The sequence below is a fragment of the Callospermophilus lateralis genome, chromosome 4 (genome assembly GCF_048772815.1).
Source record: "Callospermophilus lateralis isolate mCalLat2 chromosome 4, mCalLat2.hap1, whole genome shotgun sequence".
NCBI lineage: Eukaryota > Metazoa > Chordata > Mammalia > Rodentia > Sciuridae > Callospermophilus > Callospermophilus lateralis.
This window is the reverse complement of record NC_135308.1, coordinates 159,701,913-159,722,624: the sequence shown is the minus strand read 5'-3', so window position 1 is coordinate 159,722,624 and position 20,712 is coordinate 159,701,913. Positions and strand designations below refer to the sequence as shown.

At 35.8% G+C, this 20,712-nt stretch overlaps 1 protein-coding gene across 1 annotated transcript in view; it reads left to right on the top strand.

The window, feature by feature from the left end:
- St13 (ST13 Hsp70 interacting protein) overlaps positions 1 to 20,712 on the top strand; it is a 33,899-nt gene that overhangs the window by 1,119 nt on the left and 12,068 nt on the right. The window contains exons 2-6 of the mRNA XM_076855214.2: positions 5,901 to 5,958; positions 8,638 to 8,713; positions 12,028 to 12,098; positions 17,581 to 17,647; positions 20,609 to 20,693. Coding sequence (XP_076711329.1) covers positions 5,901 to 5,958; positions 8,638 to 8,713; positions 12,028 to 12,098; positions 17,581 to 17,647; positions 20,609 to 20,693 — 357 coding nt within the window. The remainder of the gene's footprint in view (positions 1 to 5,900; positions 5,959 to 8,637; positions 8,714 to 12,027; positions 12,099 to 17,580; positions 17,648 to 20,608; positions 20,694 to 20,712) is intronic.

Genomic DNA, 20,712 nt, shown 5'->3' with positions numbered 1-20,712 from the left:
GCTGGGAAACTGTATGAGTAGTGCCTCCTTAGGAATACAAACGGATAGATAACAAAAATTAGTTGTAAGTTTAACTTTATAATAGAGATTATCAGTCTATATGTTGGAGTACTACTTGAAACCTTCCCCCGGGAGATGATTGGGGGTGGATCGCTACTAGCGAGAGGCTTTTGTGTTCAATCCTTCGGAAAAAAATACCACTAGTAGTGGGGAATTTAAAAGCGATACACAGCCTTGGAGTGGCGCTTGCCTGTAGTCCCAATTACAGAGGAGGCTGAGGCAGGAAGAGCACTTGAGCTCAGAAAGTGGAGGCCAGCCTGGCAGTGTAGCAAGACCACTTCTTTAAAAAGAAGGGAGAGAGATAAAACGCAGATTGCATTTCACTAGAATGAATAACTGAAAAGCACTGTGACTCCTCTAAGATCTAACTACCACAATATCATAAATGGTAATTTGTTCTAGTAATAATTTTATAAAGGAAAGTGAACTCATGATTATTAAACGCTTGGATGCGCATTTCTTTGAGCAAGCTTGTTCTAAGGGAGAAACTACGTTAAAATCTATGATGGTTTAATTTTTTTCCTTTAAGAAGTTTTTCAGTCTTTTTTGCCCCACCAGTTTTTGAGCACTGAAATTTTTACTCAGAGAACATTTAAAATTATTGTAGTAACTTAAAAAAAAACTATTGTTAACAGTCAACAAGAATCCTATTTTCCTAACTCCTCAAAAACAAAACCAACTCATATAAATGTGGGGAGTAGGAATTGAGGACTAAATTTTAATCCTTTTCTCTGTTGAATAACTGCTTCCAAAAACCTCACCTAAGATATTTCTGTACTTTTATTCTCTGATACTTAGTTGTTATAGGAAAGATCCTATAATTAATAAGTTATTCCTAAAATGCCAGGTAAAACAGATAAATCACAGGAAAAAATAGCTGGCATCAAGAGTGAACATTTTAGAGAGTGAACACAACTTTTTTTCATTTCTCAGTAGAGGAGGAGGAGGAGGACACTAAGAAAAGTTAAAACAGCCTAAGACCAATGTTGTATCTTGTGCTGGAGAAATTAGATTATTGCTATATTAGAGAGTCCTAATTTAAGATCTGCAAAATATTTGCTCAATTTTACTGTTCCCCAAAATAATCATGCATTTTACTTACTTTAATATTTCTTATAGGTAATTCCAGTTTTTATTTTTTGATTCCATGTATATTTTTCTTGTGACAGTCTAAATTGTGTATGTGAGTATGGGGTGAAGTATCCCCATGTGTAGAGGTCTTATTTTGAACTTAATCAGATTGGAATTTTAACAGAAGTTTTTGCTATATTAAACTTTCATTTTTATGGGCTTTGAAAACTTCAATTGGGCTGGTATCATTTTCTTTCTTTGCACTTATATTAATATTTTAGCAGAGTAGACTGAATGTGGAGACTTCTAAATCCAGGAATATCAATTGTATGATTAGGATTCCTTGAGGTGAAATCATGTCAGAGTTCTTCTCTCAAAGGTGCCTAGGCAGAGGAGCTGAGTCTTAGATGTTGAAGAACATTTTATCTGCTATGATTGGTGTCAGTTTATGGCTTACAGTTTTATTACTTAGCTTAACAAACTTTTAAATTACACAAAGAGAGAATATATTAGAAATTTGCATTATATATGTGAGAAAAATCTGAATAGTGATCAGTGGGGAATCCAGGAAGATTGTTCTTTTCAGCAAATATATTAAAATATTTTCATTTTACTCTTCATTGAGGGAGAAGTGTTGTCTGACCTTGTTTCTCCCACTTAATAATTATTTTTTATCTTGTGCTTTTATTAGTTTCTTTGATGGTAATTTAAGGGAGTATCTTTGTATCCATCCCTACCATGGCACAGTGCATGGCACATGGCTCTTAGTAAATAATTTTTTTTTTTTTTTTTTTTTAAAGAGAGTGAGAGGGGAGAGAGAGAGAGAGAATTTTTTAATATTTATTTTTTAGTTATCGGCAGACACAACATCTTTGTTTGTACGTGGTGCTGAGAATTGAACCCGGGCTGCTCGCATGCCAGGCGAGCGCGCTACCACTTGAGCCACATCCCCAGCCCCAGTAAATAAATATTTTAAAGAGTAGCAAACAGGGGCTGGGGTTGTGGCTCAGTTGTAGAGCACTGGCCTAGCAATTGTGAGGCCCTGGGTTCAATCCTAAGCACACATAAAAATAAATAAATAAAGGTATCATGTCCAACTATAACTAAAAAATAAAATATTTTTTTTAAAAAAGAGTTCCAAACAATGTACTTCTACCCTAAATGTAGAATTTAAAATATATAACACCAGTTTTTTTGTAGATCTGCATAAATGCCTATAGTATGAAGCAGATTAAAGTTTTTTTAAAAAATATTTTTAGTTGTAAATAGACACAATACCTTTATTTGTTTATTATTATTTTTTTTAATGGTGCTGGGGATTGAACCCAGTGCCTCACGTGTGTTAGGCAAGTACTCTACCATTGAGCCAGAACCCCAGCCCAGATTGAAAGTTTTAATTCAGAAATTAAGAGAATTATGAATGGTCTTGTGTGACCTTATGTGAAGAACGCCTTTGTACTAGCTCTACCTGATTGTGCAACATAAAATCCTATACTGGCAAAGTCCAAATGGCAATATTTTGTTGGAAACTAATTTGTTCTAAATCTTGGAAGCATTAATTCAACTCTTTGTAGCTGTAAATTCTGTTAAGAAACTAAAACTTGGAATGTGAGAAACAAATCTAGTTTATGAATAAATTCTCTTGTGCTTAATTTTTAAAATTTTTTTGAACAATTTCAGGCTGAAAGAAAAACAGCAAAAAAAAAAATACAAAGAACTATCTTTGCTGAATGATTTGAGAGTAAGCTTTCATCGTTACGCTCCTCAACACCATTGAATTTGTATTTCCAAGGACAGTTGAAAATAAAACCATCAAACTCGGGGAACTAAGATGGATACATTAATATTAACTAAATCTCAGAATTACAGTGTTAAACTTAGTTGTCATGTGTCTTATCTCCCTCATTGTGAAACAATTTTTTGGTCTTGCCTTGATTTTATGACCATGAACATTGGTCTTAAAGTTTGAAATATTATGAGTCAGTTATTCTGTAGAATTTTTCTCAATGTGGATTTGTCTGATTTTTTTTTTTTCCTAGAATTAGATTTAACTTAATACATTTCTTGGCAGGAATATCACTTCCCAGAGTTACACTGTTGTGACTGTTTGAATGTCACCCTAAATCCATTCCTGACACTGCATTTTGAAACTTAAGCTTAAGAAGCCTATGACTTCGTTAAAATTTAACTGCAAAGAGCTAATGTTTGATTCCTGTGCTCTTTTGAAAAGTAGTTTTTCCTATAGAAAAGAATTTCGTGGGTTTTATATGCCTGCCTCTTATCACTGAATCATTTTACTTTGCTGAATTACAAATTAAGATTTTTTGGAGGCTGGGGATGTGGCTCAAGCGGTAGCGCACTCACCTGGCATGTGTGCGGCCCGGGTTCGATCCTCAGCACCACATACAAACAAAGATGTTGTATCTGCCGAAAAACTAAAAAATAAATAAAATTCTCTCTTTCTCTCTCTCTCTTAAAAAAAAAAAAAAGATGTTTTGGATCATATAATCACTTTATTTTTGTCGTATATCCATTCCTTTATAAGGGAACTGAGAAATGTGACTAAATGGTTAAGCACCCCTGGGTGCAATTCTCAGTACCAAAAAAAGGCAGAAAATTATTTGCTGTTTTCGAGATTAAACTCACACACATACAAGACAAGTGCTCTATTAGCAAGCTGTGTGTCCGCCTTACTCTTTGACTTTTTTTAATATATATTTTTTTAGTTATATATGGACATAGTATCTTTATTATTTTTGTGTGGTGCTGAAGATCGAACCCAGTGCCTCATACATGCCAGGCAAGTGCTCTATCACTGAGCCACAACTGAGCCCACTCTTTGACTTTTTAAATTTTGAGGCAAGGTCTTGTTAAATTGTGCAGACTGGCCTTGAATGAGTGATCCTCCTGTCTCAGCCTTCCATGTAGCTGGAGGACTTCCTAGAGGAAGTCTTAATGGGTCAAGTTTAGAGGCAATGAGGAGAAAACGTGTAATGTGTGGAACATGTGAATGTATATAAGAATGATCCTTGTAGGACTCAGGTGAAACAAACATTTTGAATAATTATTACTACATAATTATCTCGTAAGCTGCCTGTTTGATGGCATGTGCCGTCACACCTGATTTGAAGGCTAAAATTAATTTTAAGAGTGTACAACAGCCAAGTGTTGTACAAGATGTAGAACAGCTGGCATGCTTTCCCTTTTCTGTTTTTGTTTTTTGGTACCGAGGATTAAACCCAGGGGTGCTCTGCCACTAAGGTGTACACTTAGCTTAGCCATTTTATTTGTTTGTTTCTATTTTGATTAGGGTCTCACTAAATTGTGCAGGCTGGCCTCAAATTTACAATCCTCCTGTCTCAGTGTCTTGAGTAGCTGGTATTACAGATGTGTGCCACTGTGTTCAGTATTATCAATTTTCACTTCTCATCAGCAGTGTATAAGAATTCCACCTGTTCGAGGGCTTTATGAGATGGCATACACCTATAATTCCAGCATCTCAAGAAACTGAGATAGGAGGATCATAAATTCAAGGCTAGTCTTGGGCAATTTAGCAAGAGCCCATCTCAAAATAAAAAAAAAGCAATGGGAATCTAGCTCAGTGGTATTGCACTCCTGGTTTAAATTCCTGTTACCAAAAATAAAAAAGAAAACTGATATCCAATTAAATTGAACTTATACCTATCCTGTGTCCACAAATTCCATCCAACTGAAATTAATGTAAAAATGCAGAACTACAATCTAGTTAGAGTTAACACTTTAATAGGTGCCTTTCTGTTTTCCAAGTTAATGAATTCTTGTTTTACATAGAAGCTAATAGCTTTTTTTTTTTTTTTAATTGAACCTGATTTGTTTTTGACCCTAAATCCAAATATTATTGTAGTCACTGGGCTGTTGACATGTAACCCATGTGCTCTATGTCTACACCAAATGGAGCATATAACATTCTTTGTTCCTTTTTCTTTGTTTTTGTTGTGCACATGTAATTCATAGTGTTGCTTTGGATTCATTGAAGAAGGATTTGCAAGGCCTAGAGGAAGTCTTAATGGGTGAAGTTTAGAAGCAATGAGGAGAAAAGGTGTAATGTGAGGAACATGTGAATGTGTATAAGAGTGATCCTTGTAGGACTCAGGTGAAACAAACATTTTGAATAATTATTACTACATAATTATCTCGTAAGCTGCCTGTTTGAATTGAAATAAGTTGTGAGTTCATATATACCTACTGAATTCTAAGCTAACAATTTGTATGAATGATTTTGTCATTGCATGTTGAGGTCTCTTTTTGGTGTGGGGTGGCGTATTAAGGGACACTCAACCACTGAGCCACTCCCCTAGCCTTATTTTGTATTTTATTTAGAGAGAGCATCTCCCTGAGTTGCTTAGCACCTCGACATTGCTGAGGCTGGCTTTGAACTCATGATTTTCCCGCCTCAGCCTCCTGAACTGCTAGGATTATAGGCATGCACCAACTTGCCTGGCTTGACTGCTCTTTTAATTTTCCTCTGGGAGTAGGCACAGAGAAGCTGTATAGTTATCTTTATTTAGATTTATGGAGACAGGGAAAGGGCTTCGTTAGCCAGTATACTAAAAATGAAATTTTAAACTGAAAAAAACTTGATCATAATAATACCAAAGCATTTAAATTAATTGAAAAACTTAAGTTTTGAAGGGGTTAGTCATCTAAACATCTCTTAGGCATAAATATGTTGCTTACCTTAGTGAAATTTAATTTTCTAAACAAATATCTTTTTTCTCATCTTCTTCAAGCATGGGGGGTAAAGTACCACCTGCTACTCATAAACCTAAATCAGAAGAAAATACCAAGGTAAGTTTTAATTTTATTCATGTGTTTAGTGGTAAAATGTAAAATTTCTTAGTATTTTTTTAACTACTGCTCTGAAATTACCATTTCCAGTTTTCCCCAAGGTCTCTTGGAAATAAGATCTTTTAAATATTTGTTTGTCTTTATGAAACTTGCTTTTAGACCAAATTTCTGGAAGCTGATTTAAAACTGAGAATTTGAGGTTGAATAATTCACTTGATTTTAAAATAAATGTTATCCATTTGTTGTATGCATGGCCTATAAGCAGTAAGCTCTGTGATGGTGTTCATGAACAAGGATCCCAAATCAGTATTTTTTTTTTTTTAAGAGAGAGAATTTTTTAATATTTATTTTCAGTTTTTCGGTGGACACAACATCTTTTTTTTTGGTGCTGAGGATCAAACCCGGGTCCCACCCCTACTAGGGCCGGCGCTCTACTGCTGAGTCACAATCCCAGCCCCCGCCAAATCAGTATTTTAAAAATTTTTTCTGCCTTATTACCTGAGGGATGTTACTGATGTTGTATGTTACTGTGCTGCTTTGGCATATTTGTCAGAAGGATGCATAAGATCAGGGGGATTTCTGGTAGTGAAGTTTAGAAATGCAGGGGGCGGGGTGGGGGGTGTAAATGTACTCTGCAAGGTTTTTGTTTGTTTGTTTGTACACAGGATTGAACTCCAGACACTCACCACTGAGCCACATTCCCTACTTCTATTTTGGTTTTATTTAGAGACAGGGTCTCTCAGAGTTGCTTAGTGCCTTGGTTTTGCTGAGGCTGGCTTAATTCCTGATCCTCCTGCCCTCGGCCTCCCCAGCTGCCGGGATTACAGGCATGCGGCACTGCGTCACACCTCTGCGGTATTTTTAAGGATGTTCTCTTCAGGGCTGGGTTGTGGTTCAGAGGTAGAACGTACGCCTAGCATGCGTGAGGCACTGGGTTTGCTCATCAGATCACATAAAGTAAAATTGTGTCCACCTATAACTGAAAATTTTTTTTTTTTTAAAGAATGTTCTCTTCCATATTTTTCTTTTCTCCCATTTTGTGCCTTCATGTCTGAAAGTTGTTTTTTTCCCCCAAGTTTTCTGATTAGTCATCTTGTTTGTGGGTTTTTTTTTTTTTTTTTTTTTTTTGTATCATGGATTGAACCCAGGGCAATTAGCCTTTGAGCCATATCCTCAGCCCTTTTTAAAAAATTTTTTATTTTGAAATAGGGTCTCACTAAGTTTCTTAGGGGCTTGCCAAGTTGCTGAGGCTGGCTTGAACTTGTGATCCTCCTGCCTCAGCCTTCCAAGCTGCTTTGCTTATAGGCATGTGACCCCGTGCCTGGCCTTGATTAGCTATCTTAAATTAATTTGCTGTTTTATGTAGAACCATTAATATGGTTTTATCTGTTTAAATGTAGAAATAGAAGTTGTGAACTTCTCATATGAACTTCTGATGATATGTAATGAGAAAGGTTAAGCAAAAACTCAAAAAGTAGTTAACTCTTTTAGATGTCCTTTTACTGGTTTGATATTTTCTGAGCCCTTGATACTTTGCATTTGATAAAAATGTATGGAAACAATTATATTTATCCTATGTGTCTGTTAACTTTTTTTTTTTTTTTTTTTAAGAGAGAGAATTTTTTAATATTTTTCAGTTCTCGGCGGACACAACATCTTTGTATGTGGTGCTGAGGATTGAACCTGGGCTGCACGCATGCCAGGCGAGCGCGCTACCGCTTGAGCCACATCCCCAGCCCCGTCTGTTAACTTTTTAAAATCAGTCTCATTTAGACTTGTGACTGGTCTTTCAGTATATGCTAACTAATGTATTTAGCAGATTTTCATGTTTGGTAGAGACTCAACAAATATTTTGTATTATGGGGGGATTTTGATTTTAAAAGGTAGGAGCCTAAATAGTTAAATAATTCTGACATCTAATACAGATGTATAGATAGTTATGGTGGGCTGATCATGATATATTCTCTTAAGATACATAGCATTATTAAAGGGAAAAGGCAAAGTGCAGAGTTATCTCATACACATAAAATATATTTTATATGTGATGTATAAGAAACCACACTGGTTATCTACTGAATGGAATAGAAATTTGGTTTCCAACTTGAATACGTTTAAATTCTTTGAATTGTAATTGTTTATTATAGTTCCATAGACCCTTATTTGCAATTCCAAAATTGAAAAGCCATTGAAAAGTAAAAGTTACAGTAAATTTGGTAGTAAAATATTATCTGAATGGACTGTTCATAAGTCTTGTTTTGTTTTGGAGGCAGGATCTTGGTGTAGGTTGTCTGGGCTGACCTCAAAAAGGACAAACACAAATCTAAAGCAAAGTTACCAAAATTAAACAAAGGAACTTAATAACTAAAATACAACATATGGTGGACAATGTATATGTAAATTTTTTATAAGTTTACCTGGGGATGTGGCTCAAGCGGTAGCGCGCTAGCCTGGCATGCATGTGGCCCGGGTTCGATCCTCAGCACCACATACAAACAAAGATGTTGTGTCCTCCGAAAACTAAAAAATAAATATTAAAATTCTCTCTCTCTCAACACAGTGTCCCTGATATAGTATTCCAGGGATTTAAAAAAAAAAATTTTTATAAGTTTACTTGCTATGTATTATATATATGGTGTGTTATTAAATACTTATGGCACTGTTTTCATTCCCTTTGCTTAGGAAGAAAAAACAGATAGCAAGAAGTCGGAAGAAAACATTAAGAGAGATGAGCCATCAAGTGAGGAAAGTGATCTAGGTGAGGAGACAGTTTGTATTTGATGATCTTATGATGCTGGGTCAGTTTTTATTGGAGTGACAAAATCAGCACTAATAGAAATTGTTGTTAATGAGCTACAAATGAAATGCTAGAGTGGTTTTTTTTTTTTTTTTTTTTTTCTGGGAATTGAACCCAAAAGTGCTTAATTACTGAGCCACATCTGCAGCCCTTTTAAAAAATATTTCATTTAGCTACAGGGTCTTGCTGAGTTGCTAAGTGCCTTGTTAAGTTGCTGTGACTGGCTTTGAGCTTGAGTTCCCCTGCTTCAGCCTTCTGAGCAGCTGGGATTACTGGTTGTGCCACTGCACCTGGCACTAAAAGTTTTTTAGTAGCCATATTTTGAAAAAGAAAACGAAAGGGATTAATTGTTGAAATATAATTTTACTTAAATCAATGATATATTGGTTAGAATAATAACACCTAGCTGAGCATTATACCTATAATCGCAGCTACTTGGGAGGCCAAGGCAGGAAGGATTGCAAGTTCAAAGACATTCTGGGAAATTCAGCAAGAACCTGTGTCAAAATAAAACGTAAAAAGGGCTGGGGATGTAGCTCAATGGTAGAGTGCTCCTGGGTTCAGTCCCCAGGATTGTCCATTTAAAAGAAGAAGAAGAAATTAACAACTATGTAGTGATGTAAAAAAGTTTTTAAGTTATTTTCCTCACTAGATCTTCAAAGTCAAATTCAAAGTTTATTTTACATATGTAGCATCTTTCAATTCAGATGTTGCATTTTCATTAAATAATTCAGTCTTCTGACATTTGTATTTGAAATGTTGGGTGGTCACATACTCAATTTGTATTCAACATATTTTAAAATATTTCTATTAATTGAATTCAGTAAAAAGAAATATTTTCCATTAGTACTTGGATCCATGTTGATAAAATTGGTTCATATTTAGAAGAATTAATATTTATGCCATGAATGTGGTTTTTGGTTTTGTTTTCAAGGCCACAGAAAAAATTTGGAGGTTTTGAGACTATAAATATACTCCAGTTATTAACTGGGCAATCTTTTTGTCACAGCATCAATCTAAAAGCTAAAGAAAAATACTTGGGAGTTTTTCAACTTTTGAAAATCAGTTGATATTCAATATTGTTAGGTATTCTTGTCTTAAGTGCAATTTGGTGGCTTAATTGAAAGTCTTTCGTTTTTTATAAAGGGTCTTTTTTAGTTTTTCGTCAATTTTGATAACTACAATTAAATTTTACTGATTCTCCCCCAAAAGCATTTTATATGCACAAATCAAACTTTTTATAGTTTGACAAGCTCAGTTTATGTTAAAACGGATTAAACATTTTTGTTGTTGTACCATTCTCAAAGTCTCTAATCTTTTCAGTTAGAAGTTGACCAAGTTCTCTTTTTTAAAAAATATTGTTTTAGTTGTCAGTAGACCATTTATTTATTTATACATGGTGCCTTACTAAGTGCCTTGCTAAGACTTGCTGAGATGGCTTTGAACTTGTGTTCCTCCTGTTTTGACCTCCTGAGTGCTCTACCACTGAGCCACAACCCTGGCCCAATAAGTTGACTAAATTCTTGAGTGTAATGTACAACATGGTGACTATAGTTAATATGCTGTGTGCTTAAAATTTCTTAGATCTCAAGTGTTATCTCCAAAAACCTGAAAAGTAAATATGTAAGATGATGAATAGGTAATTAATTTAATGAGAGGAATTGTTTTATGATACATAGAAGTATACTTTCATTAAAATACAACGTTGGCAGCTGGGGATGTAGCAGTGGTAGAGCATGTACGCCTATCAATCCCTGGACCCCCCCCCCCCAAACAAAGCATTGTCAACCTTAATACAGTGTTAATTGTCAGTCACCCCTCAGTTTTTCCCCAAACCTTTATATATGTTATTTTGAGACGGGGTCTTACTAAGTTGCTCAGGGCCTTACTAAGTTGCTGAGGCTGGACTCGAACTTGTGATCTTCCTGCCTCAGCCTCCCAAACTTTAAAATGTTTTGTATGTAAGTTGTTTTGCTCTGTTGGTATAAGTGGTAATTGTCCTTCCACCCAAATTTTGGATCATGCCTCTTTTCATTCTTTCCTGTTTTGGTTATAATACTAGCTGTAGGACTTGATTTTTTGAATCAGTAGTATGTCTATTTTAAAATTGAAATTTGTCCACATTGTATTTTAATATATAATAAATATGTTAAAATTACATAGTATTTCATATTTTACATTATTATACATTATTATATTACTATATTACTTCATATATTTTATATATTTTCTTTTTTGGTACTAAAAGCCAGGGATGCTCTACAATTGAATTACATTTCCAGTCCTTTTTATTTTTTTTATTTTGAGATAGTCTTGCTAAATTGCTTAGGTCCTCGATAAATTGCTGATGGCCAGTCAGGAATTTTCGATTCTCCTGTCTCAGCTTCCCGAGTTGCTGGGGTTACAGGTGTGTGTCACCATGCCTGTAGATCATTGTATAGAAGAAAATTTATTTGATCTGCATTGCTTTAACACTGAGTCATTATTGTATTTATGTATAATATTAGAAACTATGGACATGCCAACATTTCCACTACAATCCAATTATAATTATCTATTATGATGCAATAGTTGAAGAGGTAAGTCTTCCTAAAACAATAAAATTATACTTAATAGGTATTACAATTAAAATATTCAAATTAGTTATGCTGGCCTGTCGCGTTCCTCACAACTAAAACACTCAGGGTCACTCCAGGGGAACTGGGCTGTACGAAATAACCACATAAGAGACAGAGATACCTTTTTCTTTGAGGTCCTGTGACAAGGGGCCAAAGAAAGAGCAAGCTTTTATTAAGGAGAAGCCATTCAAATGAGGCAAAGAGTCAGTAGCAAGTTGACTGACATCTAGAAAGTCCACACCCAAAAGCAGAGCAAGAGAATGGGACACACTAAGGGCGTTTCCATGGAACATTGGATCCCAGACGGGACAAAGGGGTAATATTACAAAAGAACCCGTGCTTGTAGCTCAATCCATGGGGAGACATGCCTACATCTGAAGACACGCCCTCAAACTTCCTGGTCTGTGACAATGTCCAGGTCACTCTGAGATGTAGTGACCTGTCAAAGCCTCTTCTCTCCAGGATGGAAGGCATGAACCATTCAGAGTGGCTCCCCACACAGGCCAAAACTGAACACAAACATGAATACAAACTGAATATACAAATACTCAACTCAGTTATGCTGGTCATAGTCCATCCATTTTTAATACTTCTGTGAGGGTAGTGGATCTGCTTTGTACAATGCAGGCCTTAATGTTCTTTTCTCATCTTTGGCAGAAATTGATAATGAAGGTGTAATTGAACCAGACACTGATGCTCCTCAAGAAATGGGAGATGAAAATGCGGAGGTAAGTTCACTGTTTCATTCTCTGTTTGTTATAAGGAATATAAAGTTTCCCACTGTTGGAATTATTTTACAACATGACTTCCAGAGAAGCACATATTAAATCTTTGGCTTGGGGCTGGGGTTGTGGCTCAGTTGTAGAGTGTTTGCCTGGCATGTGAGGCACTGTGTTGGATCCTTAGTACCATATAAAACTAAGTAAATGAAATGAATATATTATGCCCATTCACAACCTCCAAAAACTATTTAAAAAAATAAGGCATTTAGTTAAGCATTTTATTTTATTACATAAAAACTTGATTTGTGAAAATCTCCTGGAATCCTCAAAGATTGAGAGATTTGATTCCTGAGCCTTGAAAATATTTTAGATTTTACAGTAATTAGTGGTATTCCAAAGGGGTCTGGTACACGAACATATGTTATAGGTTATATGCAGTAGGGCAGAAATTAGGAAAAACTGGCCAGGCAGGTGGTGCACACCTACAATTCCAGCAGTCCGAGGCTAAGGCAAAAGGATCGTGAATTCAAAGATAGCCTCAGCAAAAGTGAGGTATTAAGTGACTCAATGAGATTCTGTCTCTAAATAAATTAGAAAATAGGGCTGAGGATGGGGCTTAGTGGTAAGTGCCCCTGAGTTCAATCCCAGGTATCAAAAAAGAACAACTACAACAAAAAATGAAATTAGGAAAATCTGTAAAATCTTCCTGGTGGTGTTAGACCAGGACGCAAGAAAAGACCACTGACTCCAATTAAAATCAAATTAAAGCAAGCTTATTATTTCGACTGGCCAGGGTACCTCTCCCACCCAAAACCACGGGAACAAGACAGCAGCCGCAGCTTTCCTGCAGCCCAGCTTTATAGCCCAGAAAGTTACACAAAGTGGGGTTACGGATAACAGAACTCTGAGGAGCATGACACTAATGCTAGTTTACATTTTTGCTGGCCCCGACATCAGAATTTGTGAAGGTCATTAGAGTCTCAGAGAGGGTCATTATCTGGCCAGAGAAGGCCAAGATTTGTGAGGCGTCACTAAAGTTTCAGAGAGGGCTGCTATCTGGTCAGAGGGCTGAACTCATGGGTGAGTTCAAGGCACGGGCAGGCATTCCAAGCTGGTTCAGAATTTGCAGTAATTTATAGTAAAGTCGAAATTATCTTTTCATGGCTTTGTGGTGAGATGGCTCCCAATTTTGAGAAAAGATCAGGTTGGGTCTATCAGTGGCTGATGGGGGAAAATGCTTAGAAGCACTCGAACATAGTAATAGCAACTTTTAAAATATTGGTCTATCCTCAACACTTAATATTGTCAGATTTGTCTTTGCCAGACTTGTCACGTGAACTAATGTGTCCTTCTTGTTTTTAATTTGCATTTTCCTGATTTCTTAACAAGGTTGAGTGTTATAATGTCTTTCAGTTGTTTATAAATTCTGTTCGAACCCTTACCCAGTTTTTCAACTAGGTTGTTTCTCTTTTGCTTTTACTGATCTATAGTTTACCTGTCAGTGTCATTATTGAAGAATTCCTTTTCTCTCTAATGCAAAAATAATACTGTTTCCATATGTGTTTGGGTTGGTGGTCTTTTGTTGTATTTGCCTAATTTTTTCTATGCACTAATGCCTCATTGTCTTTAACATAATAAACCTTGTCACTTGGTAGGACGAGGACTTCTAAAACTTGAGGAGTATTTTGGCTGGTTTTGGCCCTTTGTTTTTCTGTATAAATTTCAGAATCAGATTGTGAAATCTCTCTTCCTCTAAATTAAGCTTCTCCCACTAGAAATGTATTAATTCTAAATCCAGTTTGGGAGAGAGCATACCTCCCCTCTTGAGATTTACTATCTGTGACTGTTGTATCTAATTTTTAATTCTTTTTTAAAAATGTCTTTCAGTAACCTGTAAATTTTCCCTGTCTTATGCATGTTTGTCAAGAATAGATGCAAGTACTTTTTGTCATCATTTGTAAAAGAAATCCTTAAAAATTGTATGATCTGTTTATCGATTGGATTATTTCACTTCAGTGTGTCTATGTTTCTAGTAACTTCTTGTCTGTTCTATTTGGGATTCGTTGGGCATCTTAAATTCTAAGGTTGTTAATGTTCTTAAGCACTGGAACATCTCAAGTATTTCTTCAAAATATTGAGTTCTCCGTATTCTGTCTCCTCTCTTATTCTGCAACCTGATTAGGTATATGGGAGGTTTTTTCCACTATTAAGCTTTAGCTTTTTATTCTGTACTGAATTATGTGTATTTTTCTAGTCCATTGATGTTCCATTGATGTTTTAATTGTAGTGTTTTATGTTTTTCAGCTGATTGTGGTAGCACATACATGTAAACCCACTTACCTGGGAGGCTGACACAGGAACATCACAAGTTTGAGGGCAGCCTTTGCATTTTAGCAAAACCCTCTCTCAAAATTTTAAAAAAGGTCTAGAGATTTTTTTCAGAGATAAAGTGCCCCTGAGTTTAGTCTCCAATGTGTGGGGGGGGGGGGCGGGTAGGGGCCATTTTGATACTTTCACTTTGATTCTTTTTAAAGTCTACTTGGTTTTTCTAAGTCTTGCTTTTTTACCCAATTTCAGAATTTGATTTTATTAAATTAAGTTCTGTAGAACTTTTGTTGGTCTTACTCTCTCATTTTTTTCTGGCTCTTGCTCATTGATGTGTCTATTTTACTTGTGCTGTATGTGTATGTTTTATTTTGACCATGAGTTCTTTGGTTCATTGGGTCTCGCCTTTGGAAAAATTTTGAGGCCTCTGTAGAAGGTATGTTCCTCCAAATGGGAGTATATTTGCTTACATCAAAGCCCTGGACTTGGCACTACCAAATTTGTTTATATGTTTTTTTTTTCCTTTTTATTTATTTATTTATTTATTTTAATTTATAAATACAAATTTATTGCTCAGCATTCTAGATTATATGTTTTTAACTATACAGGTAATGGTGGAATTCCAAATAAGAATCCAGCTCTTGTTTTTGACTACTCAGGAGAGGTTCTTTTTCCCCTCTTTTTTCTCTCCTTGAATGTTCCTTTGTGTGGGACAGGTTTATTTTTGGTTTTCTGTTATGCTTACCTGTGTAGGTCTTTGGAGTCTGAGATTTATCTTGGGCATTGTCTGGTCAGATGACATACATTCTATTCATCTGAATCTACATACTTGGTGTCTGGTGTACTGTATTACTTTCAGAAACAATGTTGTAATGTATCAGGATTGACACCTACTACAAGGGTGAAAAACAGATTGAGCACTTGGGTACATCACTGAAGTCCAGCCTTTATTTAATTTTGTTACATTCTTAGAACAAAACTTGGTTGATTTTAGAGTTTTTCAGGATATTGTGATTACCATATTGCCAGAAACAGTGGGTTTTTTGCTAATGATTTTTCTGAAATTACTCAGGCATAGTTGGGTGTAGTAGCACATCCTTGTAATCCCAGTGATTTAGGGAGGCTGAAGGCTGAACCTGCAGGTTCAAGTCTGTCTTACGCAACTTCGTGAGACCATGTCTCAAAATAATAAAAAGGGCTTGGGGTATAGCTCAGTGGTAAAGTGCCCTGTGTTCAATCCCTAGTACTGCAAAAATAAGATAAAATTACTCTGGATTTGTGTAGGATTATTTCTGAGGAGTTTATTATATTTATTATATTTTTTCTTTCTTTTTTTGAGGTGGGGGTATTAAGGATTAAACCCAGGGCCTTGTGCATGCTAGATAAATGCTCTATCACTGAGCCATATCCTCAGCTCAACAACTTTTTTTTGAGAGAGAGAGAGAGAATTTTTTTAATATTTATTTTTCAGTTTTCCACGAACACAACATCTTTATTTTATTTTATGTGGTGCTGAGGATCAAACCCAGGGCCTCGCACATGGTAGGCCGGCGCTCTGCCGCTGAGCTGTTCTTTAATAGAATTTTATTTTTTCCTCTTGTGTGTGCTTATAAACTATGTGTCCTAGGTTTAGTTTCTGTTGTGATTATCTTGTTTATTACAATTTTTTTTTTTTTTTTTTTTTTACTGTACTGGCTATGAAATTCAGGGCCTCACTCATAACAGTCAGGCACTCTACCACTGAACCCCAGCCCCATTATCTTGTTCAATAATATTTTATAAATGACTTTTGCTTTTGTGGAGGAACTCTGGCTTTTGTTTGTTTTTAAATATTGCTCTTGTACCTGACAACTGTTGAATTGTCTTACTATATCTAATAACTTGTCAGTGCCTTTGGATTTTCTAGATAGGTATAAAGAATAAAGACAGTCGGCTACATTCCTTTTGATTCTTAAACCTATCAAATCATTTTCTTAATGAATTAGCCAGCACCTCCAGGCACTGTTTTCTACAGTGGTGGGGATAAAGTAGATGTGATTAAAGGAACTATTTCTGAATGTCTCTTCAAGATAGACTATTTACTGAAAGTTTTTTTTTTTTTAACTTTTGTACTGTCAACATCTTTTATTATATTTTTATTGCCATAAAAATATACTGAGCTCAGTATATTTTTATGGCAATAAATGAGACATGAGGGTTCAAGCTTAAAGGGAACTATTTATCTGTGAGGAGATAGGACTTCATATTTTTGTATAGTTTTCTTAGTATTTTTGTGAAGGTGGTGGTAAAGCTAGGGCAGAACAATCATGCTTTGTTCAGGATGGAGCAAAGCAAAGGTCATGTCTAGAGCATAGTGTGGAAAGTGAAGTTTGTTTAGTGAAAAGGCTTGCAGTACACGGTGACATACACCTGTAATCCTAGCAGTTCCGTGGGGAGGGGTTGAGGGAGAATTGCAAGTTGAAAGTGAGGCCCTAAGCAACCTACCCAAGACTCTGTCTCAAAACAAAAACAGGCTGGGGATGTGGCTTAGGTGTTAAGTACCCCTGGGTTCAATCTCCAGGTTTCCTACTTCCACTCTCCCCCACAAAAGGTTAAAAACTCATGGTTTGGTCACCTGTGTGTCACTGTGACCAAAATAGCTGACAAGAACAACTTAGAGGAAGGAATTTATTTGGGACTCACAGTTTCAGAGGCCTTAGTCCACAGACAGCGGGTTGAGACAGAACATTATGTCTGAAGGGCATGGTGGAGGACAGCTGCACGCAGCCAGGAAGGGTTAGGAAGGAGTGGCAGGGAGAAAGGGACCCCCTTCCATGGCATATCATCACAGAATCACAGAACCACTTCCTATAGTCATGCCTCACTTGCTTTCAGTCACTACTCAGTCCTTTTAATCTAGGACAGGTTTATTAGGTTACAACTCTCAGAAGTCAGGCATTTTACTTGCGAATGTCCTTCATTAACACAGGAGCCTTTGAGGAACACCTCATTTACAAATGATAATACTCATTCTTTATAATTTCTTACTAATCACTTATTGTGATTAATCTCCAGAATGAACGAAAATGTGGTTTGTAACATCCTTAATTTCAAGAAAGTACAAAAAATTTTTGCTTCCTCCTTTTGCTTTCCTTACTGCTAAGATAATGTTCAATTTCCTCAGATAACCGAGGAGATGATGGATCAAGCAAATGAAAAGAAAGGGGCTGCCATTGAAGCCCTGAATGATGGTAAGTATGTTTTTTTTCTCCTTGCTACTGCAGTGACAATTAAATAGTGGAAAAATTGAAGGGAACTTACATTTGTTATCATGCTGGTAGATGCTGGAATCACTCAGTGTCAGAGATGATGCTTGGGAGCATGACAGATCCTGATTGTACTCAATAGCCTCTGCTTTCCTGAGGGTATCATGGTGTTTCTTTTATGAGAAGCTTTAAAAAGAGGAAAGAACCCTTGTCACTCCTCACACCCCCACCAAAAGTAGTGGTAAACCTTAGAATTATTTTATATAATAGCACTCTTGATAGGTGTTCATAGGTATATAACTCTCATCTTTTCCTGCACGTTTGAAAAAAATCCTATCAAAATGGAAGAGGGTTGATAGTATTTAGTGTAAGGCGTAATGGGTTATAATTTAATAATTGCATAAATGTGTTTTGTGGGTCCCCCCCCCATATACTGCTGATTGAACCCAGTAAAATTCAGTGTTTTACGATTGAGCTACATCCTCAGCCTTATTTTTATTTATTTATTGTTACGTGGTGCTGAGGATCTAACTCTGCGCCTCGAACATGTAGGTGAGTGCTCTTCCACTGAGCCACAACCCCAGCCCTTATTTTTTTATTTTGAGACAGAGTCTAAGTTGCTTAGGGTATCTCTAGATTGCTGAGACTGGCCTCGAACCTGAGATCCTCCTATTTCAGCCTCCTGAGTTTTGGGGACTACAGGTGTGTATCACTGTTCCTGGCTACTCTCAGTAATATGTTACACAAACCTGTTTGTATGATAGAGTGTCACAAGGTTGTATTTAAATAGATGCTGTCATAATGCTGGTATGCATTTGGACTTCATGCAAATATTTAGAATGAGTACAACTTTATTTTATATTTTAGAATGAGTTCAGTATTGTTCCAAGTTGCAGATATATTCAGGTTTTTTATTTATTATTGTTTTGGGAGCAGGATAATCTTATCACCTTTTTAATGTAGATCCCTGTAACAAATTTATACAAGCTTATATAGCAACTGTGTTTAGTTTGCCCACCTGAAATATGCTTTCTTTTTTTTTTTTCTTTCTTTCTTTTCTTTTTTTTTAGAGAGAGAATTTTTTAATATTTATTTTTTAGTTTTTCGGCAAACACAACATCTTTGTTTGTATGTGGTGCTGAGGATTGAACCCGGGCTGCACGCATGCCAGGAGAGCGCGCTGCCACTTGAGCCACATCCCCAGCCCCCAAAATATGTTTTCTTTATTGCTTTCTGTTCACTGCCCCGAGATTATATAAGAACTACTTTTTATTGTATTGCTCTTCTGCTTGTTACTTGTGACTTTTTTATGTACATATTAAAGATTTGTCATATCCTATCAGAGTGCTAGAGTCAGACTCCATATTTTACCTCTCCATCTTTGTTTTCTTCTATTTTGGAATATTAGTCTTCCATTCTGGTCAGACCTGTCTCCCTTTACATGTGCTTTACTACTACTCCAGAGCTCTTTTTCACCTATTGCAGTCTTTAATTTGTACCCATCAGTTGTTCCCAACCAGTGCTTTTCCTAACCATTTCTGTTCCACAATAATCTTAATTTACCTACCACCTAGAATTTCTGTTTAACATTTAATACCCTGCATGCCTGGAAAGTTCAATATGTTTTTGTGTGTGTGTATTATTTCATTAAAAACATCATAATCACCTATTTTATGGAGCAAAAACCTGGGAGACTCAGATTAGTTGTGATTTACCCAGGATGTTTGCCATAGTGTCACCTTTTTTTTTTTTTTTTTTTTTTTTTTTATTGCTGTCAATCATTTTGGCCTACTATCTTTTTTATTTCCAGGCTCCATGTTTATGTACTTATAAGTTTGACCCAGTTCTTACTCTAGATTTTGTGCATTTTTATAGTATATTCTAAATGATGAAACACTAGCATTCTCAATGAGGCATCATGAATTCATACCTCACATTGGCAAAGATATTTTGATTTCAAGAGGCAGGAATGTAGTGAGAAACTGTACTATACACCAGAATCCCTTGGTGTGAATCCATGTCTGTTACTTAACAGTGACTGCTTTCCTACCACATCATCATCTTTGAATAGTTACAACAAATTTATTGGTCTGCAAAGAATTCTTACATAGCCCTTTCCAGAAAGTTTATCAAGTTCTGAGCCTGATGAGCCTTTTATTTATTTATTTGATTGGGAAAATAGAGATTTGGAATAGATTTGGAGTTGGAATAGGAAGTAAGAGCTAACTTTTGAACACAGTAGATCTGAGTTGAGTATTAGATATTTAGTTGTAATACCTCTTGTGATATATGTAGTAATTAATAAATAATGTAATTAAATGTTTTCTGATATTTTTATGAGTTCTATTAAAGTTGTTTACATGCTCACTAACTGTATAAATATTATTCTCAGTGAATTGTGATATTTGTTTTAAAATTGTTTGTCTTGCCCTCCCCAAGAAGTATTAGACTTTGTGCAAAGAACTTTTCTAATTCTGTGGTATATTTTTATTTGTTGAATAATTTTCATTTAAGAGAAATCACATAAGAGATAAATAAAGAAGCTAACTATGAATATGGGATCTAGTGAATAAATTTCAAATTAGAATATGGCATCCTGTTCTTTGTTGGAGAGATCTTATATATCCCCAAATTGTCTGTATTGGGTGAGCTGCCACAGAGGAATGGTAAAGTTTGCTTTCAAGAGCCAGTTTTTTATTATATTTTGTGGATCTGGGGTTTGAACGTAGGGCTTCATGGGAAGTACCCCTACCTTTTTTTTTTTTTTTTTTTTTTTTTTTAGTTGAAGATAGATATAAATATCTTTTTAATTTTTATGTGCTGCTGAGGATTGAACCCAGTGCCTCACACTTGGGAGGCTATCCCTTTACCACTGAGCTACAGCCTCAACTAGTCTTAAAAAAACTTTTATCTTCTGAACATTTCTCAACTTTTATTTTACTTTAGGTGAACTACAGAAAGCCATTGACTTGTTCACAGATGCTATCAAGCTAAATCCTCGCTTGGCCATTCTGTATGCCAAGAGAGCCAGGTGAGAATAGAAAAGCACC